General features: G+C 39.1%; 1 protein-coding gene across 1 annotated transcript in view; it reads left to right on the top strand.

Annotated features, from left to right (window-relative positions):
- The window catches only part of GUCY2C (guanylate cyclase 2C), a 116320-nt gene that overhangs the window by 76658 nt on the left and 20691 nt on the right, over positions 1 to 18971 (top strand). Inside the window, exons 21-23 of the mRNA XM_072420228.1 lie at positions 2948 to 3106; positions 8751 to 8943; positions 18289 to 18463. Coding sequence (XP_072276329.1) covers positions 2948 to 3106; positions 8751 to 8943; positions 18289 to 18463 — 527 coding nt within the window. The remainder of the gene's footprint in view (positions 1 to 2947; positions 3107 to 8750; positions 8944 to 18288; positions 18464 to 18971) is intronic.

Here is an 18971-nt window from a genome sequence, read left to right as displayed (position 1 = left end):
CTTTGTCAAAAGACAATCTATACCTGTTTTTGGAAGATGACTTCTTCTCTGTACTTGTTTACAAAAGAGATTTTTTTTTTGCAATAACTGCTTGACTGAGAAACTCCTCTTATCATCTGATCGATTAGGGATTTTATCAAGTTTGGACTTTACTGTACACTCTATTTTGTGAAGCTTGGCCCCCTTTCTATAATTTTCCATGCTGCCCTTCTCACTGAATTAATTGAGAGAGATAATTGAGGCAAACATTCTGGTCACGTCAGTTGATGCATTGCCAATATATACCACCCTTTTGAAATTAGCTGCATTGTGTCTCTTACTTCTTTACTCATAGGACTAAAAAAGCAATGGTTCAGTAACATGTATGTTAAATACTTTAGCAATTGTTAAATACAGCCTAATACACTTTTGAAACCCAGGTGAATCACACGTTCTTGGCTTTTTTCATTCTTTTGGTCCTTCCACCTAGAACTGATGCATTCCATGTCCAGTTTAGGCAAATCCTTCAGCTGTGATGGCCATAAAGCTGACTCCTCAAGGAGAAAATTGATATATTCTTACCCTGGAGCAAGTAATTTGCAAGCAAGCCCTTTTATCTTGTTCCTCCCATTAGGGGTGGGGCCATATTTCATGTGAAACATCTTGGAGGATAGAATGAAAAAACAGGTCTTATAGGCAGGACTTCTCATTGAAGTAGTAGATATCTCAAGCTCTGGCACAGGCTTGAGAGCTTCAAGTTCTGAGGCCTTGGCTCATTAGGTTTCCCCATTAAGGGCATTTTTTGTGTCTTCTTGTAATGATGCATCTTTTGCTGTGTGCAAGACATGAAACACAGGATAAGCCATGGTTGACCAGGCAACTCTCATCCAGTACATAACAAAGCATCATCTGCTAATTTGGAAGAAACACAGTTCCCAACAAATCCTACCATGTTTTTTTTCATGCTTTTTTCATTCCAAAAAAATAACATTTTAGGCTGTTTTTATGTTAATTAATAAAATTATTAATTATGGGTACAATAGAAAAGCAAAAGTATTCAATTTGTACTGATAATGCCACTTACTTGGCAATTAGAATGGATTCCTATTCTTGTAAGGCATTTCAAGGAATAATCTTGCAGTTCAGTATCAAGGATCATGCAGATAGTACTAATTCTTATTGCAAAACCTGAGATGACTAAGTGAGTAACTTTACTGTGAATCTAGGATTTAAAACAGAAATAGCATAAAAGGGGTTATAATAGTGGCTCAATGTTAAATGTCCTGTAATGAGAACCAGTAAGTATCATTCTCCTAATATTAGTTCATTGAGTTATAGAAAGGGATACTAAGCTACTCAATTATTGGTATACATGTTCATAAAGTCTAAAATAAAAAGCAAGAGAAAGGTACTGATGGGCATAATATTTACTCATAATATTGATCAGTGGGTTTTTGCTGTTCTAGTGAGAAAGAATATAAAGGACATACCCCTGAAGAGTGTAAGTGGTATTGCAGACAGGTAGAAGTTGCTGGCCTGCAGCACGATCAGTATAGAAAAACCGCTAGAGGGAACTGTGAGGACAGCTTCTGCCTTAAATGGGCAGGAAGATGGCATGCAAGTGATACTGGTGTGTGCGCAGTGATGACATCAGCACGCATGGAAACCAGGACTCCGGGTCCTCAGCTAGTGGGGGAGGGAAGGAGGCGGATCTAGGGTGGAGTGTTGAAAAAAGAATGAACTGAGAGGGAGTGTTTCAGTGTGTATGTGTGTGGTGCTATTGATATCACAGGGGAAAGACCCCTTAACTCCCCTAGTGTTCTAATCTGTCAGTTTTTTGATGCAAAAAAATGATACAATTTTTTTTGCATGGAAATTTGTTGTTTATATTGGGGTATGATAATTATATTTATTTAATATATTATAATCATACATTATAATATAATAAATAAATATAAATAATAATTATATATATGTACTTTTATTTTTTTTGTGTTTTTTACTGTAAAAAACCATTTAAAAGCAGATTACATTGTAATCTGCTTTTAAATTTCCCACTCTGCCACACCCCCTGAATACATCACGCCACTCGCATCACCAGGAAGCTGTCACGTCCTCCCAAGTGATGCCAGTGGAGATGTCCTGCCCTGCCTCACCCCCTGAATCCACCAACAATCGTTGCTGCTCGCATCACCAGTTAGATACGATGCACGGCTTCTGCATTGTGTATCACATCTTCAAGGTGATGGGAGCAGCAAGGAGCCTTCCACATCCCAAAAACATGCATAAGGTTAATTGGCTTCCCCCCAAAATTACCCTTAGACTACATTAATGATTAATGAATAATAAATGACTGAGGTAGGAAGATTAGATTGTGAGCCCCTTTGAAGGACAGTTAAGCTACGTACACACTTCCAATTATTATCGTCGGAAAACGAACGACGAACGTTCCTGCACGATATATATGAACGATCGTATAGCACCGATCCTGCACACAGAGGTAACGACACGATCGTTCGTAGATATTGTACACACAATAGATACGATCGTTTAAGCGATAGAGGAACTATGTGCACGACAGGAAAGTGAACGGACGTTCGTTCATCACGCATGCTCTGAACATGGACGATCAACGAACGACCGTACACACGAACGATGTTCAACGATCGTCGCCCAATCCGATCCGCCGGTCCGGTCGTTCGTTTCCAACAATTTTCCTCGTTCGTCAGCGTCGTTGGTTACTTTTTTAAGAACGATTTTTTGCCCAATCGATCGTTCGTCGTTCGATTGGAACGATAAAAATTGGAACTGTGTACGCACCTTTAGTGTAATGGCTATGGACTTTGTACAGTGCTGCGTATTATGATGGCACTATAAATACTGTGTAATAATAATCGGTTAATTTTGATATGCCTACATAAATAGTTGTTTCTTTTCTTTAAAAATATTACATTTTTATTTTCTGCAGCAACTTTCATAATCAAACAAATGAAAGTTACATGGACACCCTGATACGGCGGCTGCAAATGTACTCCAAGAATCTGGAACATTTAGTGGAGGAACGCACACAGCTGTATAAAGCAGAAAGGGACCGTGCAGACCGTCTGAACTTTATGTTGTTACCAGGGTTAGTATGGTTATAGTTCTCTCTGTGTATTTCTGTGATAAAAACACCAACACTGGGGCAAAGTAGTTTGTGGTTTCTTCCTGTAGTTTTGTAAATTTGGCAAACAAAAAATTATACTTGTATTATGAACATAAGTCCCCATATACAAAAGTTCTATCTATGTATACCACCTCCCACAAGTAACAAATAGACAAAAACTTCAAACACCCAAACATTGGGGTTTAAAAAAGCAGGGAGTTTCAGTGCTACTCATCATAAATTATAACATTTTCAGACAAACTTTTTTTCATAAAAACAGTTACTCTTTCAAAGTAATAAAAAACAAATTTCAATGTATTTAAAATTAGCACAGGTTGTAAAAAGTACAAACAATAAAAACACATAATGTTTGAGACAGATCCATACTTGGACACAGCTTCTTAGTATAATGATTGGATGTTAAAATGGACCAAAAACTTCAGAATGTAGCAGTCAGATATTTGAATTGAACCCCACTCAATCTGAAAGGCTCAACCCATGTCTTGGGATTTTAATACTTATATGTGCTTCAACGGAGGCAACAGAAAGTCTGAGATATTTTTCCCCCTGAAGAAGCAGGTTTATTCGGCAAAACGTGTCGGGTTAAATTAAAATATCATATCATTAGATATGATTACCATAGCTTTCTTTTTGCTGATTGGATTTGTACACATCCAAAGGGTTGAGCTTACTATGCTTACAACAGGCCTTGGACATGATGAAGAAAGCTTATTTGTGTCATCTCTGCTCCATGGCCACACACTGAAACTTCACTTCTTGTTTTAATTAGGGACTAAAATTTTTATTTTTATACTTTTACTTAACTTTGTTACTGCTACTTTTTCTTTTTGCTATTTTCCAAAAGATAAAACTCCCAGACACTACCAAAAAATAAACTTATAGAAACAGTACAATTACAATAAAACACAGCAGATAAAGAGAAAACATGATTTGTGACAGTTTATATAAATATTGATGGGTTATTCTTGAAGCGTACATAAAGAAATAACATATATAGAGTATAATATGTAATGATATAAAGTCAGATAGATGTAACAACATCACATAGCTGTGGAAATAGGTTGCAATAGTCAGAGTCCTATCCAACCTAATGGATTTGACAAGTGATCACAAACACATTGAATGCAGTAAATTCTGGTTGACTTCAGATTCCAGATTAGGTGTAGAGCTGTGTTTTTCTACAAGAAATAAGACAATGACCAGTGCTTGACCAATGCTGCTCAGTTGGGATCCTTAACTAGCCTCTTACATTGTAAGGATGTCCACAAAAGGATAAATTGCATGTTAGCAGGGCACATTTCCATATTGGTAAAACATTGTTAGAGATACATGATTGATAATAAATAAAACTGTACCCAACACACCACTCGCTGGCTCACCGACATCATAATAGAATATTATACACAGAAGCAAAACTTTGACTGTTGAGGGAATACACTTGTTAAAGTACAGCAAAACAAACAGATGTATATATTTTTTATAATAGTTACTATATACAGTAAGGTATGCAATATATCAGCCGTCCAACGTTCTGCCCCTTCAAACCACTTAGCAGCTTCATAACTGTTCGTACTATTAATTTTGCATAAAACATCCAATCCTGTTCAGAAATTCCCCTAATAGTACTGGAACAGCAATATATGGCATAGTTCTAGAAGACAGCGGCCTATGGCTGCATATTGAAAAATCCATTCTGTTTGTCAGGTGAGCATAATATTATGCATATGCAGTAGCTTCCTGAGAGTGTCTTGTAGAGGATTATGAACAGAATCCACCACAGGCAATAGCAACACCAGGAAGATCCACCACATTCTTCTGCTCTACAATATGAGAACAAACCCGTGGGAAGGAAATAAAACAAGATTAACATCATTATCTCTGAGTACCGGGTAAGTATTACCTTGTCCTTTTGACATTCCCTTCCCCTATCTGCTATACTAGGTATTATTCATATCCTTGTGAATAATCACATCACATGTCCTGTACATGAGTCTTCTTTTAAACAGTAAAAACTAACTTATAAATACTTCATGTTGTCCCTGACCTAACATATGATGGAATGGTGCACTACTCCCAACCACTAGATAATTTACCAAAATGCGTTGTGAAACAGCCCAGTCCCAACATATCAATATATTTGTAGGGGTCAGATTTTTGTTCTTTAAGCAGGCTGTTTTAGCTTTAAGTAAGTTCAGATGGACATGCAGTTTCTTCAGTCACCGTGGCCACAGCATGTAATTGGGCATATTGGCTTGACCAATCCTGCCCAGGCAGATAAAGCATTGGCTCTGTGGAGGGTTGAAAAGCAGCAGCAGTCAAAATCTGCCCTTTCAGTGTGACCATGTAAAATTACCTTTATCATCATCTAGCTCCACAATTTAAGTCATCAGTACCACTCTGATCAGTTGGTTCCCAAACAGAAATACCACCTTTCTCACTATACCATTTCCATTTAGGGAGAATAGGCTTTTGGGCTACTGCAATGTTTGAACACAGTCCTTCCTGTCTGAGACCCAAAAATAGATAAGGCCATCCTTACCACCACTGTGAGTTGATTGGTGCTAATTGGAATTTTCCTTTTTTTGTAAAAGAGAAAAAACAACATAATAAACAAAACCAAAAACAAACAGGGAAAAAGGGGGGTACAAAACAAGTAAAATAAACTGCTTCAAATTCCAGGGTTACAAGCAAATCACATATAGTTCAGTATAGTGCAACAAAAGTCTTTACAGCAGACATATCTATATAAATTATGAAAACAAACAAATAAATCATGAAAAAGTGGTACAGTCATTATTAGTAAACAGTCATATATAAGACTGCGTTTGTGTACAAAGAGGGGAGCATAATATCTAGCCCTTCACCTACCGGAAGACATACATCTCGCAAAATCTTGCGATTGCAGGAATTCCTTCCAATTTTTCGGGGCTATCTTGAAGGCCGGCCGTTAGATCTTCCATAAGCATAATATCATTAATAATTTGTAAACCATTGTGCTACTGAGGGGCAGGTATTTGATCTCCAGTTTGTTGGAACACACAGTTTCACTGCATTCAGCAGCTGCCTAACCACTGATGTTTTATGGAATCTAAGAGAAAGTGAGCTATGTTGAAGCAAGAAAAATGAGGGATCATCAGGTACAGAGAAATCAGTTAAAATTCTGTACAATATCCTTGCTCCAGAAAGGGCTGAGTAGCCTGTTCTAGTGAACCATAAGTCCCAGACATGCGTAGTTTGGTCTCTGTGAACTCCTTATTTTGTGGTGAATAATAATCTGGGGGTTGTAGTTCATAAAACTGGAATTGTGGAAATATTAATAATGGCTAGAACAAGAGCATTTTGGGAAGTGGGAAGTCTAGCAGACACAGCTCTCACTGACATCATCTTGTTGCTAAGGACAATGGCACTGATACATTGAGCACTACAGGGAGCCCAGTGACTGGCTAATAACTTGGACCTTACACAGCAACCTGGACCAAGGCAAACCAACTTTACCTAAGTATTATTTCACAATTTTCCCTTTTTTTTTGGCTGTTGCTATAGTTCTGCTATGGTTCAGTTATTGTTCTTTGATTAGTCTATATTTCTCTATAATTTGTTTATGCACTGTTTTTGTATGATTTTACTTATTAAACACTATCAAAAGTGTAAGCTGAATCTCTGATTGCTCTAAGTAGAAATAGTGTAATTTGCTAACCCGAAAAGCTACTATAAACTTTGTGATTTCTGTGACATCCCTGTCTGGAGTGGCAATAGGTGACACCAAAGAAGCAGACCCATAACTGTGGTTTTCAAGGGAACAGTTCGTGTTTCGGTCTAAGCATGTGGTGGCAGCTCTACCTGTGATGGTGTGTGTGGGAAGGCATACCAGAGTGGTTAGCCTTGCCCCGTGACAGCCCCTCTTCAGCCTGCTGGTGTGTGGATTGTTGCTGAGCGTGCTGGAAAGTCTATGCGCAGGGGTGTGTGCTGAGAAGGCGTTCATCACTCTACCCTCACTACCGGTAGTAGGTTCCCCTATGAATGTCTATGTCACGGTAATAACAGGCGGGTGGTGAACCCTCAGTGTTGTCAGCCAGCTTGGCAGGGACATGTACAGGGTGCAGAGTGTTCACCAGCGCACTTCCCAAGGGATGATTGACTTTAGGAGGCAGTGTCCAGGGTACGTCTACATACACCCGGGGGCTGGTAACTGCTAATAGGGTAGGACAAATATGTAGCACAAGTGTGAAAGGCAGAAGCATAGTTCGACAAGCCAATGTCTGGGCAGGCAGCCTTTGGGAATAGTCAGGGCTGGGGTTGGGAAACCAAAGTGTCAGGAACAGAAATTAGGAAATGAAAAACTGGAAACAGACCCTGGAAGAACTCCTTGTTAAGGGAACATCCTGTTACTAGTCACGACCTAATGGCAGTGAGGTCATGTGACAAGCAGGTAACAGAACCCACCACCAGAGGGTGTGCTGGAGCTGAGGCAGCTCAAGTGGTGTTCACAATTCCACCAGCACATGGAGTAAGTTACGGGTTGCCGCCACCAGGCAAGTGACATGGGATTACCTGTGGCGTGAAATCTAAGTACCCCCTGGTCTTCACTAGTGTACCCTGCAAGAAGTGATAGGCCAGTGACCCTGGTGGCTACAGGACTACTTTGCTGCAAGCAGGTCACCAGGTTGTGGCCCCCAATCTCTCCCCACCAGGGAGTGACAGGGATCAGAAGATTTCAGTGTATTGAATTACCAACATACCTATTAGGCAGATTCCAGGATTCATGTTGTGATCCAAACATAAAAAGATTTCCATAGGGGGAGTGGCTTGGTGGTCTTTGGAGATGGCCGCGTGAGATCTCGGCTCTGCAGGCACCGGGCAGAAAAGCAAAGAAGCTCAGAGGGGGGTTGGCTTCCCTCCACTCCAGCGCCGCGGCAATCATCTTCTCAGCACTTGATTAGGGTTTTTATCGGCAAGGCTCCGGTGGCTTCTCAGTTCTCCAAGATGGCACGGACTTCATCCTCTGCTCTGCACACATCAAGTGCAGATGATTCTACTACATTGCACCGGGAATCTGCAGCAGGTGGGCGTATTGGCACATCTCCCAATCTGCAGCCTTCCCCAGGTTGTGATACGGAGGACCAGGCAGCAGAAGAAGGCACAGGGGTGAGTCTATCTCCCTCTTCAGGGTATTCACCCTCCCCGGGGACACATCTTGCTAGGGGGATCTCCTTTTCACCTGAGGGCCCCCTTACTCTAAGTAGGATGATTTTAGGCATTTCTCATTTTATATCTGTAGTCGTGTTGAGTTACCTTATCAATCCTTTTGGCATGTGCCAACTTTTTTGCAGATATACTTGACTGATGAAAAAACAATTGAGTGCTGTTGCCTTGTATGTGTATTTCATGTGTGCATTTAGCTGTTTGCCTGGAGTTCAGCTTTAACAAACTGCCCTGTCTAGAAGGTCCCAAGGGTGATATCAACAAATTCAAGTAAAAAAAAAAAAAAATGGGGGAATTTCAATATATTAACAGGCTAATTTTTGTATCTTATTTTTTATTCCACCTAACCTAAAGAATTACCTAAAATTTATTTTTAACACCTTGTTTTTTTTGGTAATTACAGGCCTGTTGTGAAGTCACTTAAAGAAACTGGTTTAGTGGAACCAGAATTTTTTGAGGAGGTTACAATTTATTTCAGTGACATTGTTGGATTTACGACAATCTGCAAGTACAGTACACCAATGGAGGTTGTTGACATGCTGAATGATATATACAAGGATTTTGACCACATCCTAGACCACCATGATGTATACAAGGTACTGAATACTAAAAATTAAAATTAATAAAATTTTGATACAAGGATAGAGAAGCAATGTGTATAGTAAATAAAAAAAAATACACAAGTGAAAAAAACTATTATATAAATGACAGCTTTAATATCTGCTGTAATTGCCAATGTTGAAATATACCATCGACTCTCTATATTAATAACACTGGTTAAATGTTTACAAATTAAACTTAAATTCGTATTCTTCAAAAATAAGTGACAAAAGTTTTACAATTCAGTAGATAGAATATGCAGGGCCATCCAGGATTTCACAGACAATGTTCTTTGAAAAGCTCATGATACTATGAGACTTTGGGCCTGATTTATGAAAGTTCTCCAAGGCTGGAGAAAATACACTTTCATCAGTGAAGCTGGGTAATCCAGCAAACCGTGAATAGATCTGGTCCAGGATTGAAAGCATTTGCTAACAAATACAAAATGACTTTTAAGAAATCCATTCTAGGTTTGCTGGATCACCCAATCTCACTGATAAAATTGTATTCTCTCTAGCCTTGGAGAACTTTCATAAATCAGGCTCTTTAAATTAGATTAGATTTAGATAATGGCAAGTTTAGCACCCATGGATTTTTAAGTTCATATTTTTAACCCACAAACCTTCATATATTACTGACCCAAAAATCTCTAGAACAAGATTTAGACTGATATCTCAGCCCTTCCTCTTCTTCTCTTTTTTCTCCCTTTTTTGAGACTTTTTGAGACCCTTTATTTCTATCCCTCTTCCCATTCCTCTTAACTTATTTTGCATTTTAAGCAACCCATTTTCAAGTATACTCTGCCTAATTGGACAGTTTTAAACCAAAACAAATATATTTACTAAAAATAGGCGTGACATTTCTAGTCCTTACAAATAATTAAAAAAGTAGTAAGAATATAGGATTAACATGTAGTTTAATGCTTAAAAATGTCAAACTGTTATGAAATGCAAAACTAAACTAGTTTCTGGGACAGAATTCTTAACAGAAGGTAAATTGTTTAAATCAGAGAAATCTCCAAGGCCTGATGAATTAGGAATAGAGCTAAACCAGACATGGTTTAATATTACTTTAGACTAACAAATAGGACAGTTTGAGAAGGTCACTTCTTTTTTGTATTTCTTTTTCTGTATCTAAAAATGGTAATTGATTCATCAAATTACAAAATGTGTCAATTAACTGTTGGATTATGTGCTTGTTCCATGTAACACACTTGAAGTTCAAAGTATTATCTATCTATGTCAAACCTAACAATATCATTAGAGATGAGCAAATTTCTCAAAAATTCGATTTGATTCGGCCGGTTCGCCCAATTTTTGGAAAAAATTTGCTTTGATATGAATTTATTCGTGGTGAATCGTGTTAAAAAATGGCTGTTTCCGGGCTGCGGAGAGCCTTGATAGTGGTGTGGAACACTGTGCCTTGCAGTAACACGCATAGGGAGTCTGCTGTGGTAGTGAAATAATACTGTGAGTTGGGTAACAGGCATCGCTGTTAGAATCACTGCACACTTCACTTATTTGGGCAGTCACGGGGCCAAAACCCTCAAGTATGAACTCAGCCTTACAGGTCCATGTTAGCGTCAAGAAGAAGCGCACTCCTTTTACACCCTCTTCAGCTGATTCAATATAGATGTCTACAGAATCTGTTTTATTAACCACCTATACAAGTAGAGCCCTGACAGAGTGGAGAGGGTGTCAGCAGTAAGTTTGTGTTGACGTCACTGATTATTTTGCCCTTCCTCTGGTCCGTCAGAACATTAACCCACAAAACGTCTGCCTGCGCCATAAACATTTAGGCCTCTGCCACTCCTCTGTGCATGGCCTGGCACTTCTCTGACATACTTTTAGCTGAACTAAATAAATTAAAAGCAAATATAAACACCCTTAAAAGCGATGAATATATTTTTGTACAGAAATAGACCACTAAATGCTTTTACCACAATCAACTGCAACAGTGAACTGCGTATATATTTTTCTTTTTGTACTGAAATAGACCACTAAAGGCTTTCACCACAAATAACTGCAACAGTGAACTGCGTATATATTTTTCTTTTTGTACTGAAATACGCCACTATACGGTTTCACCACATATAACTGCAGAGGTGAGATGCGTATATATTTTTCTTTTTCCACAGATAAAAGCCACTAAAGGCTTTTCAACATAGCACTTTCACTACAAATAACTGCAACAGTGAAGTGCGTATATATTATTCTTTTTGTACTGAAATAGGCCACTAAACGCTTTCACCACAAATAACTGCAACAGTGAAGTGCGTATATATTTTTCTTTTTGTACTGAAATACGCCACTAAACAGTTTCGCCACATATAACTGCAGAGGTGAAATGCGTATATATTTTCTTTTACCACAGATAAAAGCCACTAAAGGCTTTTCAACATAGCACTTGCACCCCAATATCAAGAACAATTTGCTGGAATGACAGAGCTGTATAATGGCTATTTGGATCCCCAAATAACTTTTCCCTGCACTTGTAAATCGCTTTTCTAGCGCTGTCCCTAGCGCCTTCTGACGTCTCTCCCTGCACTAAGATGCTGTGAAATGATTCCTCCCTATCCTTTCCCTGCACTTATAAATCGTTATTTCAGTTTTTTTTTTCACAATGAGTTTTTCACAATGTTTTTCCTATCGCTTTCCCTAGTGCCTGCAGACGTCTCTCCCTGCACTCAGCATGCATGGCATTATGGGTCATCCCACCTTCCCAGAGTTCCTTGCCCCATGTCCTCACACGTGTAGCCTCCATTTTAGCCGCCGTTGTAGGAAAAATTGCAATTCATTACCACAAAGTGCGAGAAAGTTCGCATTCGTTGCGAATCGAATTTTTCCTGAAATTCGGATTGAATTCCACTTTGTCAGCTTTGATTCGCTCATCTCTAAATATCATATTATGGTTACATAATTTATTGCTGGTAAAAGCATTTGTTCGGGGTGGTAAGTCTAGTAGTAATAGTACACAAATGAAGATGAGCTTAGCACCAGCAATTATTGACCAAATTAATTCTGCAGAGCTTCTAAAAAACTTTCAAAATTTACCAGAGATTAGCCTCACTCGTCTGGTCAGGGCCAGAATGAAAGAGGAAAGCTCCTCTAACTGTCTATGGAAACCAGTCTGCAGCGGTGCTAATAATCACCTGGAACCTCCGTACCACAACTGCCATGAGGAATTAGAGCCTGCCAGGCACATCTCATCACCTGCTGGTAAATCTGAAGCCCACATACCAGAGAGCCTGTGCTCACTTTGTGAGGGTGCAAAAATTGAAGGCCCTGGGCATGTTACGCTGCCACCTGCTTTTTTTCTTTTTCTACTCTATCCAAGAGTGGCAGACTATGAAGCCTCTGCACCCAGAAGCTATCTTGAACTGGGGTTACAGGTGATAAGGTCTGCATGAATTTCTGGGCCCCATACTTTCTTTCTAAACCTTTCCCCATCTAAAATTTCAAGGTATTGGAGGTCATATACTTTCGATCATTTTTTTTTTGGACAGTTTATTTGGACTCTGATCAGTTGTTCAATTGAGTTCAATTGTTCTGAACTCAGAATGTGAGCAATTCATATTTTGATCTGACACTACAATACCTATCACTGACAGCTATATTAGGTCCCAGCCAATCCGGCTGACAAATGATGAAACGTATTGAAGTCATTGGACAATGATAATTTAGCCATACTATAAATGTAATTGACAGGTATAGTATGGAATATACTTTTATAGTATGGAATATATATTCTTGGTATAGCATGGAATATATATTAAAAAAATATCAATTGGAAATCCAGAAAGATTCCTCAACCACCCTGACTTTACTCAATCAGAGTCAGAATTTTTGTGTTATGAACACCACCTACACAATCCTTTGCTAACTATGGTTTCCATCCTGCATCCATTCTCAACTCTCTTGCTCAAGCTCATGGTACCTTAAGTTCAAGATCGATTGAACTTTATCTTCAACAATCAGAAGATTCTCCATTTGTTCCTGACCTAGTCCCAATCTCTTACCAACTTAACTGCAGACAAGAAAAGGAGAAAATATCCGGATTTCAAGAATGGGGACCTGAATTGGCTTTTTACAGAGACATTGAAGCTTCGTTGTCCCTTCCAGACCCTTCCAAATCCCAATTAATCCTGTAGTGGTTAAGCTCTTGTTACCAGAACCCTGAAGGTCCACCCTGTTTTCCATGTTTCCTTCTTGAAGCTGATCTCGCAAAATCCATTTGGTCCTTGAATCCCTGCTCCTCCTCCTCCTCCTCCTATCCTAGTCGAAGGCCATGAAGAATTTGAGGTTGAGGCTAATATGGACTCCAGTAAGTCACGATCTGACCAAATCCAGTACCATGTCAAGTGGAAAGGTTTTGGGCCATTGGAACTTTTGCGTTCCATCTAAGGATGTCCATGCGAAAAGGTTGGATTTAGCATTCCATTGGGCACATCCTGAAAAACCCAGTCCTAGGGCCATCCAGAGGCTGCCCTCACGAAAAGCAGGGTTCACTGGTGAATACCAGGGGGGCACTTAGATTCCACGCCTCAGATAATCCCGTGTCACTCCTGAGTGGGTGGCAACCTGTTACACTTGGGAAGTGAAAACTAAAGGCTCCTAGTCTTTATCAGACCATTCCGTCAATAACGATGGGCCAGTGATCCTATCAGACTACTGCACTGCAAGGAAGTCAATAGGTTGCAGGAACACATATCAATCAAGGCGGAGTAGTATACAGGCTGAGATGACGGCACGTGGCAATCACAGGCGAAATCAAGGTCAAACTGAGGTCAAAATCCAGAATAGGAGAACAAGAGCAATCCGGGGCAGAATAATGGATAAAATATTCCAGTAACCAGAACCTATAAGTAGAGAGGCTTAACCTCCTGGGCGGTTCATTTCTGTCCAGATTTATATGTCTAAAAGCGATACATTGTTTTTTATGAGAATTTATTTTACAGTATATTATAATAGTATGAGTATATTAAAGTTTGAAACACAAAATCATGTCAAAATAATAAATAAAAAAAATAAAAAAAAAATGTTTTGATTAAAATAAATAAATAATATACTCATACTAATATATTATACTGTAAAAAAAATGTTCATGTAAGACAATGTACTGCTTTTATACATATAAATCTACTGTAATGCATTCAATACAGTTATTTTGTATTTAATGCAATACAAATAGATTTGAAATTCCCGCCACGCCCCGAACGGAATGTCCGCCAGACCGTCACCGGGAACTCTCAGGTGACTCATCGGATGCAGAGACTGCCGGCTGGAGGAAGCGAGAAGACAGGGATCGTGGAGAAGGATGCCAGCGGATCAGGTAGGGCTCTATTTACTATTGTTTTCTACTGTTTTAGCTACCCCGAGTGTGACTCGAGGTTACCGCTCTCAGCATCTTTTTTCTACCCCGAGTCACACTCCGGGTTAATGCTGGGGAGGTTAAATAAAACTATCAGCCAATAGTAGGACAAGTTCCCGACCAGGAACTAATCGGCTCATTGGCTGCATGACAAATTCTCCAAATCCCCCCAGCTGTGCCGGAGATTCAGGGATGGAAAAAATGCATATGACTAAAAAGGATGTGGGGATACTGCAGGCTGCAGCAGTATATTACCGTATATTATATTATATATTATATATAGTATTCTAGGAGGCTTCTGGATGCTCCTTCTTTGCCCAATCTTGGACATGTGGAGAAGAGGCTTTTTCCTGCAATAGAAATAGGAAATGCCTCATACTTTTGCTCTGTGGAAGTAGTAGTAGGTAAGTGTGACTTCTTATTTTGGATAATTCCACTTCAATAGGTCTGTATATTCTGGCTTTACAAGCCTCTCATTTCCTTAGCATTGGATCTGTATTCTTGTTCCTGAAATCCTTGGTGCTCTGGCCACTTGACTTTTGAAATCCTGTCCTTGCTTTGTTATGATTATTCCTGTCCCATTGTATATAGCTTGTTGTCACTGTATGTTGTATGGTTGTTGCACTATTCACTGTTGTTTGCTGTGTGGGGTTTGTGTTTACTTTCAATTAACACTCTAACTCATCCCTGGCTTTGTGGCTATTTAGTGTATGCAGCCAAAGCTGGTCTCTTTTCCATTCCGGCTGAAAGAAACCCTGACAGAAGCTGTGCCTTCTTCTGATATGCTAGATAGATGTATAGATATAAATCTTAAAAAGATATATAGAACTGCTGGTAAATGAATGGCTTTAACTACTCTTTCTACAGCACTTGACTTGTGGACAGACACCTTAGATTTGGTATCTGTGACTTACTCCAGTAAGAGGTTTTGTCTGAAATCCGGAACATTAAATTATCTGCAGGGTTCTTGACACAAGCTTCAATCAACATTGTAAGGACTGTCTCAAGAGTTATGGTATGGGCAGTCACAGCTAGAAGTGCTTTCTGGCTTAAGCCTTGGGTGGCGGATCCCACCTTTATGCAAGGGTGGTGCTAAATTCCCTATGAAGTACAAAGCCTTTCTTGTCGCTTCCTGTGTCTCCTGTGTTTACCTGTGTCTGCAGTGGCCCCGGTGTCATCACTGTCTATTTCCTTAATTTCTGGTTTTTGACCCCTGGCTTGTTCCAGACCTCTCCTGCTTGCTGTCTGTCATGACCCTGGCCTCCCTTGACAATTATCCTGCCTAGTGATTTGGTACCATGCATCATCCTGCCCACCCTAGTATGCCCAAGGACCGGAACGTGGCAACTAGCAGCACAACATCCTCACCACTAAGATAAGACCTGGTTACTGCTTGGATTCTGCACCTCAGCCCTTCTCAGGGCTTACACCACATTTTGTGCAAGCTGTAGTGCCCCTTAGAGGCTCCATTTCCCCAAGAGTGACGATCAATACACAATTAGCAGAATTCGGTTGTCTGTTAAACCTGGAAGTCTTACCTTGAAACCCAGATAGATACAGTACATAATTCTGTCACTACAAGGTCAGAAAATCCTTACTTATCCTTATCAAGGAAAGGATTACTCAAGTCCTCAAAGAGAACATAATTATGGGAAGACACTGTATGAAAATTCTGAGTACCATGATCTCGACCATTCCAACGATAAAGTATGCACAATGGAAGACTTATCCCAATGCCTGTATTGGGATCAAAATCTTCTAAATTGCCTTTCTCACATGCCCATCAAGTAGATAGTAATCACTACAGATGCCAGCAAAGAAGGCTGGGGAGTACATTGTCAGGGATGTGTAGCCCAGGGTGTCTGAACCAACCAAGTAGGAGCTACGGTCTCAAATCTCTTGGAACTGAGGATGGCCTTTCAGCATTTTATCCAGAGCAAGCCAGTGCTTTTTGAAGATGGACATTGTGACATAGTATTTTAAAAAAAATAGGGGTGGGGGGGGGCACACGCAGCAGATGTCTATTGAGGGAGGCAACATCCATTATGGATTGGGCTCAACACAACCTTTAGCTTTTAGCAGTCTGTATTCCTAGTCGTGTAAACATACAAGCAGATTATGTATCGAGAGTAAAGATCAACAACAATGAATGGTCCCTGCATCAGTAGTCTTCTCTGCAACAAGTAGACCTGTTTGTGTTCCCAACAAATCAAAAACCAAAAACATAATTTTCTGATTAATTCAATTTATTCCTCTTTCACAAGGTTCTGTACTTCATCTGAACCCGAAGCCACTTTTGATGACTTGGAATTTGAAAGGGGAAGGTTGAAACACTTATGAAAGACAGGAAGTTCAATACTAATTCCACCTACAATAGAGAGTCTGGCATCAGTTCCAGTCTCCCTGGTCAAGCTACTGGTGGTACAGTCTTTGCCATACAAGTTGGTGGAAGCCAGCACTTTTAAAAAAACTTATGGAGTTTGATCAGCCCTGTTGGAAGATGCTCAGCCACCATTAAATAAAATTAAAACCCTCCATGCAACCGTAAAACATGTATGCCATAATGTGTCTACTTCCCTAAAATGTTCAATGTTTCATTTAGCCATCTTAGAACCACACTTGATTTGATGCAGCAGGTGGATGAGGAGTAACGCTCTTGTCCTTTGTCATGCAGCAGTGAAAGCTTTAGTGGGGAGTGGATAATTTTATGGGGAGCTTCCACTGCACCCAAAGGTAGAAGGTGGCTTACATGAAGAAAATGAGGAAGAGCGGGAGGAGGAAATGTCAAGTATGATGCTAGGATCTGAAACAGGTTACTACCCCTCTAGTAGACATCTATGAGGTCTCGAAGGCCTGCAGTGGGGGACAGAGGGAGCAGATTCTGAGTCCACCTTGATAAGTATGGTTAGTTGTATGCTGGCTTGTTTTTGCAGTGACAGGCATATTGTTGACGTGAAACAGAGAGATGACTCCTGCATAACCACACTCTTGGACTTTTGTTATTGTAGCAAACGTGGGACATTTTCAAAGCCTTCTAAATGGAGGTAAAACTCTGCTAATAAAAGCAATGAATGTGCAGGCACCTCAGGACAGCCATTTCATATAAGAAAAGCAGGCATTTCTCTGTTCCCCATTTTTTTTGGATGGGAAGTACATTTATCTGACTTGGTCTGAAAAGTTTAAAAGACAACATTCCACTGTTGCAATAATTCCTAGACGGTGTTTTAGCTCCACCATTTCTTGCATTAAATCATGTCTAAAAAAATCATGTTTAAAAAAATGAAATATATTGAAATTTACCAAATGTATAGTTTTTTACCACTTCTCCCTATATTATCAAGTGATAATAGAGAAGAGCGTTGAATATTTTACATTACAAAATTTTAATTTGTGGTTGAATTGAATAAGATATTGAAAGGAATATTATGACTTATTTTGGAAGAAATTATTTTTATTTTACACAGGTCACCTAGGTATCCTCAGCAATTATGGTGGCAATACTACATGCAAAGGCTTTGCAATTAACATAAAAAAATGACTATTACTATTAATTTTTGACAAAATATACTGTAATTTGATCTAAAAGCAATAATTAAACTGTTATTTGTTTTTTTACAATTAGCTCAAAAGTCCTATCTAATTTTTGGTGAATTGAAATGGACTTAGGGTGAAATTTGACCATCCCTTAATGACTTCTTGTCCTTAGGTAGTTTCAGACCTGAGAAGAATACACATCAAAACGAAACCCTGATTATAGTTTGCCCACAAATATGATACTGAGACATGTGCTTTATCACTATAGGTAAATTATGCAGGTGGTATTGTTGACAGATGACCTTCAGTGATTACATAATGGTAAAACCAGACTATTTTTTTAGATTGGTTACACTTTTATTCAGAATAGTTTTAAATACATACTACTTTCTGATATAATACATCTATTCTAAATGGACATGTCCTTATATTATTAGGTAGAAACAATAGGAGATGCCTACATGGTGGTCAGTGGTCTTCCAAATCGAAATGGAAACAGGCATGCGGTGGATATATCCCGGATGGCTTTGGATATACTTAGCTTTATGGGAACATTTCAACTACGTCACTTTCCAGGTTTGCCTGTCTGGATACGAATTGGAGTTCATACAGGTATATATTTATTCTGTCAAAAGCCTAAAAGATTAGAGCTTTGGATGTAGCATTTTTGAACTTGGTAAAATGTTTTAAATGGTTTCTTGCAAATAGTTAAAGAAGATCCACATGCTCGGGATACAATTCATTCTGTAAATAGATTACCATATTTCTTAGAAGATCTAATTTACAAAAACATGTAATGATTCATACTTTCAGTGGTTGAAAATTGTGTTCTAATTTGAAAAAGGTATATTATCACTGCCCAGTTTATGTCAGCAGTATTTGGTAAACCAGCTTACTTATATTAGGAAGATATTGTGCAGAGGAGGTGTTCTATAGCCCTAATACACTTTCATTGCTAGGGTGGCAATGTTGTTGATACATATTATCTGTGTACAGTGAAGCATACTCTTATAGGAAGCTGATCTTTAAATTTACTGTTTCTAGGTTTATATATATTTTTTGTTCAGAGGTTTTAAAGATGGAAAAAAGGGCTTCTGATATCATGTTGTTTACTATATGT

Source organism: Pyxicephalus adspersus, chromosome 8, assembly GCF_032062135.1.
Source record: "Pyxicephalus adspersus chromosome 8, UCB_Pads_2.0, whole genome shotgun sequence".
Classification (NCBI taxonomy): Eukaryota; Metazoa; Chordata; class Amphibia; order Anura; family Pyxicephalidae; genus Pyxicephalus; species Pyxicephalus adspersus.
Note: the sequence above shows the minus strand (reverse complement) of the source record. Positions and strands in the feature narration are given on the sequence as shown.